General features: G+C 46.8%; 2 protein-coding genes across 2 annotated transcripts; one reads left to right on the top strand and one right to left on the bottom strand.

Annotated features, from left to right (window-relative positions):
- Window positions 1-1,372: 1,372 nt before the first annotated feature.
- LOC136544036 (uncharacterized) lies at window positions 1,373-2,098 on the bottom strand. Its single transcript, XM_066536322.1, has one exon. It carries the CDS (start codon window positions 2,096-2,098, stop codon window positions 1,373-1,375), a length of 726 nt encoding a protein of 241 aa, XP_066392419.1.
- A 1,361-nt stretch (window positions 2,099-3,459) lies between these two features.
- LOC136546109 (chaperone protein dnaJ 20, chloroplastic-like) lies at window positions 3,460-4,203 on the top strand. Its single transcript, XM_066538082.1, has one exon. The coding sequence runs from the start codon at window positions 3,509-3,511 to the stop codon at window positions 4,001-4,003; it is 495 nt and encodes a 164-aa protein (XP_066394179.1). The 5' UTR covers window positions 3,460-3,508; the 3' UTR covers window positions 4,004-4,203.
- Window positions 4,204-10,760: the final 6,557 nt, after the last annotated feature.

A 10,760-nucleotide genomic window follows, 5' to 3' on the forward strand; every position in this document is an offset into this window, starting at 1 on the left:
TGCACAATGAAAGATTCAGTTTCTTCAGTTGTTGGATTTTCTGCATTGGTCCACTTCCATGCTTGTCCTTCATCAAACAATGCATCTCTACTGACCACCAACCGACCAGTAGCTGGATCAAAGAACCTGTAGCCTTTAGTGCTTGGCTCATAGCCGATGAGCACCATCTTAGTAGATCTGTCTCACAGTTTGTTCAGACCAGGACCATTATGCTTCACATAAGCCACACAACCAAATGTTCTGAGATGGTTCACATTAGGCTTCCTTTTGTACCAAGCTTCAAATGGGGTGATGCCCTCAAGACTTTTCGTTGGGGATTTGTTCAGTATGTAAACTGCTGTCATCACTGCTTCACCCTAGAACCTTGCAGGAACATCCATGGATTTCAGTAAACACCTAGCCATCTCAACCACTGTCTGGTTTCGACGCTCTACTACTCCATTTTGTTGGGGAGTATAGGGAGTAGTGGTGTAGTGTTTTATACCCTGCTCATTGCAAAAGATTGAGAACAGATGAGATGTAAACTCTCCTCCCCTATCTGTTCTTAATCCTTTTAGCTTTCTGTCAGTTTCCAGCTCAGCTCTCTATTTCACCTTTTTAAAGTATTCCAGTGCCTGATCCTTGGTTTTTAACATCTCCACCCACATAAATCTACTGTAATCATCAACTACTAGTAGGAAATATGAGCAACCCCCGGTATTTTGGGAGTGATGTGACCACAAAGATCTGCATGAACTAGCTGTAAACCCTGACTAGCTCTTGCCCCTGAAGCTTTGGGAAAAGGAATTCTATGTTGTTTCCCAAGAACACACCCATCACAAATCTGCTCCACCTTGTTCACTATTGGCAGGCCAGTTACCATCCCTCTGCTACTCAAATCTCTTAGAGCTCTGAAATTGAGGTGACCAAATCTAGCATGCCAACGCCAAGCTACATCTTCTGCTTTTGCTAACAGGCATATTGGTTCAGTTAAATTCAACTTAACAGTATAGAGCCTATTAGCTGTTCTAGGAGCAGATATCAACAGAGCACGTCCCTGATCATACACACACATCCTTCCATTCTCCAGAACCACTTTGAAACCTTTCTCCTCTAATTGCCCTAGACTGACGATATTGCTACGCAGCTTAGGAATGTAATAAACGTCAGTCAATACCTTGTGCTGCTGATGATGACCTTGCGCCACCACTGAGCCGATGCCCTCAATCTCCACGTGAGAGCCATCACCGAAACGCACTGAGCCACGAACGCTTTGATCGAGCTGTGTCAGCGCCGATCGCGTCCCGGTCATGTGATTGCTTGCGCCGGTGTCTAGCACCCACACACCGTCGGGGACAGCGATGGGGATCACCTTCTCCGACAGGTGCACGATCTAAGTCAGCCTGCGCGCGACGTCGCACGTGGCCAAGAGCAGAGCGCCACCGTGATCGGCCCCGCCGACGGCGACGTTGGCCTCCGGTTGTGTGCCGTCCTTCTTCTCCTTCTTCGGTGGGTGTTTGCAGTCCTCCGCCCAGTGGCCGTAGATGCCGCAATTGCGACACCGGTCTTTCCTTCTCGGCGTGCCCATGGAGGTCAACTTGACTGCACCCGTGGCACCACCGTCAGGGCGCGCCGCCGCCTTGCCCTTTGAGGAGCCGCCGCCGCCACCGCTCCCTCCAGCCTTGTTGCCAGGGTGGAATCGGTGCTTATGCTTCTCCAACCAATCTTCTTCGGCGAGCATTAGCCGCCCGGCCTTGTCAACGATCTGGTCGACCTTCTCATCGAAGCGCTCCTCTGCCGCCTGTAATCGCCCGACCAGTTCTTCGACTATCAGCGTCTTGAGGTCGACGAACATCTCAATGGACACCACGATCTGTGTGAACCGAGGTGGCACCACACGCAGAAACTTCTTCACGACGCGGAAATCATCGATCGTCTCGCCCAAGGTTTTGAGATTACCGACAAGATTGGTAATTCTCATGCCGAAATCATCGACAGACTCCCCCTCCTTGAACTGAATGTTCTCAAATTCCTTCAAGGGCTTCTGGGTGTTCACCTCCTTAACGCGATCGGCTCCGATCCGCATCGTCTTCACTGCATCCCACGCCTCCTTCACCATCGTCTTCCTCCCCAACGTCTGCCACATCTCCTTGGGTACAGAGCATAGGAGGGCGCTCATAGCTTGTCAATCTTGTGCGCGCTTCGGGTTGGTACCTGGGTCGATCACCTCCCAGATTTCCAACGCTTCGTAGTTGCACTGCATCAACATGGACCACTCGGTGTAGTTGTCGCTGGTGAGCATCGGCCACATGAGCGAGCTCTCCTTCACGGTGGACTTGGTGGATGTATCGCCCATGGCGCTCGACGGTGGTTGGCGGCGCGGCTTGCGATCTCTCTCTCCGAACACTCTCTCGGTGGATCACTGGATCCACTGGATACCTCTCCCCTCGCTCTGATACAGCTCTGGCGACGTCGCGGCACCGGCCGGTGGTGACCGCGGCAACTAAAACCCTAAGCGGCGGCGTGAGCTTGCAAACACACGAGAGAGAGAGAGAGAGCACAGAACTCGGCGAGTTGGTTCACTGCGAATGGCGCAGCTTTACCCGATGCATTTCATTGATCTTATGTATGGCTCGATCCGACTTCCCCGCCACGGTTTGTTGCTGCGTGGTACGCCGTCATTTGAGAACGTCCACGCGACAAGCACGGCGAACAACCCGTGGCGGAGTGAGCCTCCTGGACGCGGTCACGGCGCAGTGGTGTGCAAGTCTCCACCCCTGCCCGCGATTCTACGCTTGTACAAAACATGTTCATGCATCTAAGTAACAAAGTAATGCACCTAATGAATGGATACAACTTTGACACGATTACTGAAGGCCGAGCTCCAACGCACATACGACAACAATCATCTTTTTTGCGGTGGCAAATCATATTATTTGCAGCACTAGACGACTGTTTCTTCCTTCTACAATGGTCTACAGTCAATACGTGCGTCTACGTACACGCGACGTCATGTGAATGTGAGCAGGGCATGCATCACGTACATACATGAACTGAGAGCCTGGAGTACCCCACCGAAGAACCTAACAGCCGGCCGGCGGCCGGGAGCCGACGTGGCCACTCCGTCCATCACTTCTCGCCGTTGCCGATTTCAATAAGTATCCACATGGGAGAGAGACCGGCCTAGCACGACAACCCGCACGCGCGGCCTCGCTTCAATTTGTAATGCCAATAATCCGAATGGCACGCACAGCACACACCTACTCTCACAAAACTTAGTTTTGACCTCGACGCATGCGTCTTGTGCCGTCCCGCCACAGCTAGCTCGCCGACGATGGCGACCACGCAACCACCCGTGCAAAACGCGTATATCACCGGCCCCGCCTAGCTAGTTTGTCTCGTCTCCTGGCCGCCCTGCCAACGGCTATATATACACGCCCGGCTTGCTTATTTGTTCGATCAGCTAGCTGCCTAGCTACCTAACCTGCAGGCCTACGTTGTGGCCACCAGCACCAGCACCACCATCACGATGCCGACGAGGACTGAAGGCACAGGCAGGATCACCAGAGCTGCCGTCTTTTGCCGGAGGATCAGCCACTGCACGGTGAAGGCCGTGGCTACGTCGCCAAGGGCTAATCATTTCTGCTCGGAGGGAAGCAAGAAAGAGTACTACAAGGTGTTGTCGCTAGAGCACTCGGCGGCCGTGGGCGCGGAGGAGATCAAGCGCGCGTACCGGCGGCTGGCGCTGCGGTACCACCCCGACGTGTGCCCGGCGTCGCGCCGCGCCGAGTCCACGGAGCTCTTCCTCGAGCTGCGGCGCGCCTACGAGACGCTCTCCGACCCGGCGCAGAGGCTCCGGTACGACGCCGAGCTGAGGGCGAGCGAGGAGGAAGACCCGGCCGGTGCTGCGTTCGCGAGGGACGTGTGGGAGGCGCAGCTGTGTGCACTGCGCGCGCGCTCCCAGCAGCGGCAAAGCGCGAGGAGCGGTGCCGTGCGCCCTGGCGGTCGCGGGGCACGCGCATGAAAGCGCAGGGGTGGGTGTTTTCTGGTTATTCATTCTTTCACCAGAAGGCGACTCGTGACATCTGGTTTTACTACGTTTGAGCAGTATAAAGCGATACATCTAGAGTAGTAATTCATTTTTTGGCGGGATCTTTGTCCTGTTTAATGTGAAAGGCAGTGTGTACAATATTTTTATCGAACAAAGTAAACACCCATGCACAAACTGCCGATCTAGTTTTTTTTTAGGGGAACTGCCGATCTAGTTTAACTTCATGAGGTGGTGATTAGTTTGTTACTTTTGCTAACCGTAGCAAATCTGTTTGTCATAATGCTTAGAGGAAATTATGGTTTTGGTACTGAAACAAATCAGTCTTCCTTATTTGACACTAGAAAATTTTAACTTTCTTATCTAGCACCGAGTTGAAATTTTCTTCCGTAAATAGCACTGCCCGTCCATTTGGTGTATCCATATTGACCATATCCGCTTTCTTTCAAAAGGACCAAAATGCCCCTATGTTTAGCACATGCCTTGTCTCCTGCTGGCGCGGGCGTACACGTGGAGTCATGGTCTCACGCATGCCTCTCCTTCTCCCCTAATGCTTCCTCTTCTTCTAAAAAAAAGAAACCCTATATCTATGGATGCTGGAGGAGACGAGGATGGGGTAGAGGAGCCATCGGCCGGCGATGTCTAGGAGCTCACGGAGGCCTCTTGCGGCGGACATGGCGCGATCCTACCCGGAGATGACCGGTCGCGGCGCAGGGGACGCGGCAAGCCTCACCCGCCGGTGCTGGCACAAGCTCACGGTGCGGGGGGTGCGGCGTGGTGGTAGGACGGCCTAGGATGGAAGTGGCAGCGAGACGCGCAGAGGACTCCCAGAGATGGCCTTGCCTACCGGCACTGGTGCCCGCCCACGGCGCGGTGCGGGGGACGCGGTGATGCGAGCTCGTCCGCCGGTGTTCCAGCAATGCCGCGACGCGACGGACGTGGAGTGGTGGGCTCACTGGCTAGCGCTCCGGCCAGCTAGCGCGGCTCATCGTGCACGGGTCGCCCAGGTTGCAGGGCGGCCTCGCCTGCCGGCGCACAAAACAAGGGCATTCATGTAAATTTGCCAGCCACTTGATACTGTTACCGGTCCAAATGGATGGTAGTACCATTTATGGAAGAAAATTTCAACTCAGTGCTAGATAAATAAGTTCAAAATTTTCTAGTGTCAAATAAGAAAAATTGATTTGTTTCCGTGCCAAAGACATAATTCTCTCTTCCAGGTGAGTCTTTGATGGACTCAACTTTAGCCCCCTTGGAATGCAGTATTAAAAAAATACAGAAATAAAAACACAGAAATGAGATAGGAGTACATATGCAAAATAGAGGAATGAAAATACAGAAATTTTATAGAAATGGGTGTTCGGATCAACTGTAGGGAAAAACAGAAAGCAAGAAACATGAGGTTTGAGTGGATTTTTTTATGGTTTTCCTGTGATATCAAGCACATTGTAAAGTTTCCAACGTTTTTCCTGTGGATGATTCATGCGAACAAAGGGTCCATATGTTTGGATCAAGCTACAACAACTGAATTCGTAGGAATATTAATCCTATTTTTTATTTTCCCCACAATCCAAAGGGGTCCATATGTTTGGTTTGAGTTTATTTTGAGATTTTTTTTCGCGATATATTTGGATTTTCTGGAATAGATCTCCCGCCCTATAATGTTTGGTTGTCAGGTTCGTATCGCAAACGCAAATAAATTATGCCCGCAGACGTTACAGTGGGAGGGATGATTTGAACTAAGTTCGTTTACGTTTACTTTACTGGTGGACGTACCAAACAGCTCGCAAATGGCCACGACCACTTGAGGGATCTATCCAATTGCACCAATCAATCTATAAATTTAATTTTCACTCTATCTTCTCCTTTGCCCTACTTTTCCAACCCCAGTTATTTTCCTCTCTTGATCCAACGGCCAACTATGGCACTCTAGGTTTGGAGGCCGACCTAGCGCAACCCGCTGCCAACATCCTTGTCCTCACAGGGTCCTCTCGGTCAAAGAGTTCCAATGGCTCATTTGCTAGTTTGTGAGAAACTAGTCTTTTTTTTGTCATGCAAGCATGATAGTTACCTTTGTTGGTTTACTTGTAAACCTAGTCACTCTTCACCATGAAAGCATGATAGTTATGTCTCCTGAACCAATGTTCAAAGATCTTCCAGGTGAAAATCAAAGCACCGAACGATCTGGTCGGTGCGTTTCTTCAATCTAGGGTTTACATGTTTTCCAGCGCTACAATGTTATTGTCTGGTATGTGCATTTTTTTCACCGACTGGATGGTCCGGTGCGTACACACGCCAAGCGTTGCGCTGTTGTGTTGTCCAGTCTGTGTGTTTTCAATAACGCCAAACGGCTCTTCGGTGCATACACTTGCTGGGCGCTGCGCTGGCCTTTGTCTGAAGTGTGCAGTTTTAACAATGCCAGACGGTCCGTTACTGATGTTTTGATTTGGCTGCAATCCATGCATCCTAACGTTGTGGTATGTCGCCGTCTTTTGCACTAATAATTACTATATAACTTGTAAAATTTTACCAAGGCACCTTATAAACATGTACAATCGCCAATGTTTCAGCGATAGAAATGCTGAACATAATTATCATTTGAATAATACAGTTGTCTCATAGATAGAGATACCATTAATCTAACTTGTTTTCTATAATACCTTAGTTGTCGGAAACTTTGAAGCTTCTCAGGGATGTGTTAGGTTCCAGGGTTAGTAGCGTCAGGTAATTCCAGCAAGATTCTCCATCTCCAGCCTTTAACAGCATGATTGGTTCGCGTAACCCAAGCATACGAAACCATCCGAACCTAAATAGCCCGAAAGATCTAGAAAATTTGGAAAAGGTGACAAAAGCATCGAAAGAGACTGTGTATGGTGTTGAAAAGGGCTGTCCGACATATTAGACATTGCTACGTTTTGTGCTTAAGCTACTCATCCTGAAGGCTAAGTACGGCTGGTCAGACTGTAGTTTCAATGATCTATTGCATCTCCTATCATGGGTGCTACCACAACCAAACTCAGTTCCCGCCAACACATACCAAGCAAAGAAGGCCATAAGTCCATTGACAATGGAGGTTGAAAAAATCCATGCATGTCCCAACCACTGTATACTTTTTCGTGGCAAAACGTTCAAGTCACTGGATAAATGTCCCCAGTGTGGGACCAGCCGGTACAAGACAATGACCTTTATGGTGGGGACGAAGCATCCACGGGGAAAAAAGGAATAGGAAGGGTAAAAAAAAGGTGGTACAAGAATCTCAGCCCCCAGATGATACTCTATTAGGCAACGATGCAAAGCAGAGAAGAATTACTGCCTTGGTAATGTGGTACCTGCCAGTGACTTACCGCTTGAGACGTATCTTCCTAAACCCTAAACAAGCTGCACTCATGACATAGTGGAATGATGAGCGCAAGGTGGATGATGATAAGATTGCACACCCGGCTGATTGTAGTCAGTGGCAAAGGTTCGATGAGAAGCACAAAGAATTCAGCGATGACCCAAGGAATGTACGATTTGGCTTGAGCACCGATGGAATGAATCCCTTCAATGAGAGGATGAGCGGCCACAGCACTTGTCCAGTGATCTTGATCATGTACAACATCCCAACGTGGTTGTGTCAGAAGTGAAAGTACATTCTCCTCACTATTCTTATTTCTGACCCTAAACAACCAGGCATTGATATAGACGTGTTCCTCGAGCCTTTGATGCAAGAAATAGAGAGGCTATGGAGGCATGGGGAGCCGATGTACGATGCGTTCCGAAAGGAGGACTTCATATGTAGAGCAATAATATTTGTTACTACCAATGATTACCCCGTGCTGTTTGCTTTGTCTGGATAGATCAAAGGGAAGACAGGATGCTTGGTTTGCTTGGATGGTACTACATGGGTGTACCTTCATGCATCCAAGAAGATAGTTTACCTAAGGAACCGACGCTTCTTAAAGACAAGTCACAAGTACCGCAGCAAATTGTTCTTTAGATTTTATGACAACACCCCAGAGATTGAACCCTCTCCGAAGAGACATCATAATAGAGAACACGTGTACAGAATGGTGAAAAACATACGCGTCGTCTATGGGAAAAAAGAATCTGGATGGAACGAACAAAGATAGAAGCACACCCCCTGTCGAAGGCGTACCTTTTAAGAAACAATCGATCTTCTTTAAGTATCTGCCTTATTGGCCAGACTTGGAGATCCCCCATGCCATTGATGCTATGCACGTGCAAAAGAATATCTTTGAGAGTCTCGTTGCTACCTTGATGGACACAGGCAAGTCAAAGGATGGTCTGAAATCATTGAAAGACATGGTGCAGCTAAATGTGATGCCACAGCTTCACCCGGTACCTGAGGCTAATGGAAAATACACTCTGTCCGCGGCATGCTTCAATCTAACACTAGACGAGAAGAGAACTATATGAACTTTCCTAAGGGTGTCAAAGTCCCGACTGGATTTTCAGCGAATGTGAAAAAGCTAGTGTCGATGAAGAACTTGTCAATAACACACTACAAGGCTCACGATTGTCATGTGATGCTGACAGTGTTTCTACCTATTGCAATCAGGGCTATAAAGCCAGAGTTCTTGAAAATGACCATCACCCGCATGTGCTACTTCTTTTCAAAGATCTCACAGAAGGCGACTGGCAAGCAAGAGCTGAGTGACCTACATGAATTTGTGGTGGAGACACAAAACCAACTAGAGATGTGTTTACCTCCTGCTTTTTTTGATATAATGCCACATCTCATGATTCACATGGTTCATCAGATACAGGCATTGGGCCCTTGCTACTTGCATGAAATGTGGTCCTACGAGCGGTTCATGTCGGTTCTAAGTCGATATGTGCATAATCGAGCATACCTAGAGGGCTCCATGATAGAGGGTTATAGTACTGAAGAAGTCATCGAGTGCTGTCAAGAGTACCTAAAAGTACAAAAAGGGATTGGTAAACCCGATTCTCGTCACAAGGGTAGGCTGGCTAGGAAGGACACCAGCGGTAGAAAAGTGTTCATTGACCATGATTACAAAGAGGTGAGTCGGGCGCATTACAATGTCTTGCAGAGTACACAACTGATGCAACCATACATTGATGAACACTTGGCTATCATTATGGCGGAGAGAAATGGCCGTTCGGATGATTGGGTCATGAAACAACATAAGCAACAACTAACTACATGGTTGAAGGACCAAAACATACCGCCTGGAGAAACCTTAGACTCTATTACCATCAGTAGGTTGGTGGAGGGGCCATCGAGACAAGTGATAACTTGAAATGCTTATGACATCAATGGGTATACGTACTATATCCACGTAAAGGATAATAAATATATGAACCAAAACAGTGGCATTCGGATAGAGGCTCTCGATGGATTGGGGCGAAAGATCCAATACTTTGGCATCATTGAAGAGATATGGGAACTTGACTGTGGAAGTGATATAACTGTGGCCCTATTTCAATGTCGCTGGATCAAACAACACTAACTGAACGAGATCGGATTGAGAGTCCTGGACCTTGAGAATCTAGGCTACCAAGATGACCCTTGGGTGCTCGCTTCACATGTCGCACAAGTTTTCTATATGTCTGACCCACAAAGTAACCTTCCCCCGAAGAAGACAAAGCACATGGTTACCTCCGGGAAACAGCACATTATTAGAGGTGATGGCATGGATGATGTTGAAGCTTACAATAACTACAATGAGATGCCACTATTCATAGACTTTCCTAAGAAGATCAGTGTTGTAGAAAAGAACCTACCCAAAGACATATTGCCATGGGAATAAAAAGGTGTCAAGGGAAAAGTCGTTACAGCGGACTAGCTAGTTGTTGAACATGGAGTGTTTATGTGTGTTTGTAAGACTTCATTTATGCATGTGTGTGAGACTATATATTTATATATATGTGTAAGACTATATATTTTTTTATTTGTGTGAGACTACATTTATGCATGTGTGTGAGACTACCCTTTGCAACATCCAGATGAATCTATTTCAACATCCACTCTATTACTACTAAAACTTTATGAAATCACTTAACACTTTATAAAATGAAGAAATGACCAAAATAAAAGTAGGAGATCTTGACGAGTTATACAACTTTTATATTTATCACCTTTACAGCTAAAATCATTTAGTGGTTGAAAATTAGGTTTGAAGCTATCATTTTTTGAAATTTAAATTTGAATTATTTAAAATTAGTGACAAAGATAGATGACTAGACTAAAATGATAGAGCATGATTTTAAAAAATTTTAGAAAAAAAACCATCACATTTTGAGTTAGTATGAGGGAGAAAAACTAGTTATAAGTTTTAGCTATAGATTAAAAAGAGAAATCACACTTATTCATCATTGATCATCATGAACAGTTGTGATTTTTTTTAATCTCTGGGTAAAATTTGTAACTAGTCTTTCTCCCTCATACTAACTCCAAATGTGATGATTTTTTTTCCTAAACTTTTCTTCATGAATAGTTGTGATTCAAAATCTTGTTTGAAGTTGCCATTTATTGAAATTCAAAATTTCAACTGTTCAAATTTGGTCAAATGAAAATATGATCAAAATAAAAAAGTTGTACATATTGATGAGTTCTACAACTTTGGTATTCATGAGCTTTTCTTCTGAAATCATTTACTCTTTCAAAATATTGTTTCAAGTTGAAATTGTTTGAATTTCAAATTTTGAATCGTTCAAACAAAGTCACATGACAAGATGACCAAAATAAAAGTTGTACATGTTGATG

Source organism: Miscanthus floridulus, chromosome 3 (assembly GCF_019320115.1).
Source record: "Miscanthus floridulus cultivar M001 chromosome 3, ASM1932011v1, whole genome shotgun sequence".
In the NCBI taxonomy this organism is placed as follows: Eukaryota; Viridiplantae; Streptophyta; class Magnoliopsida; order Poales; family Poaceae; genus Miscanthus; species Miscanthus floridulus.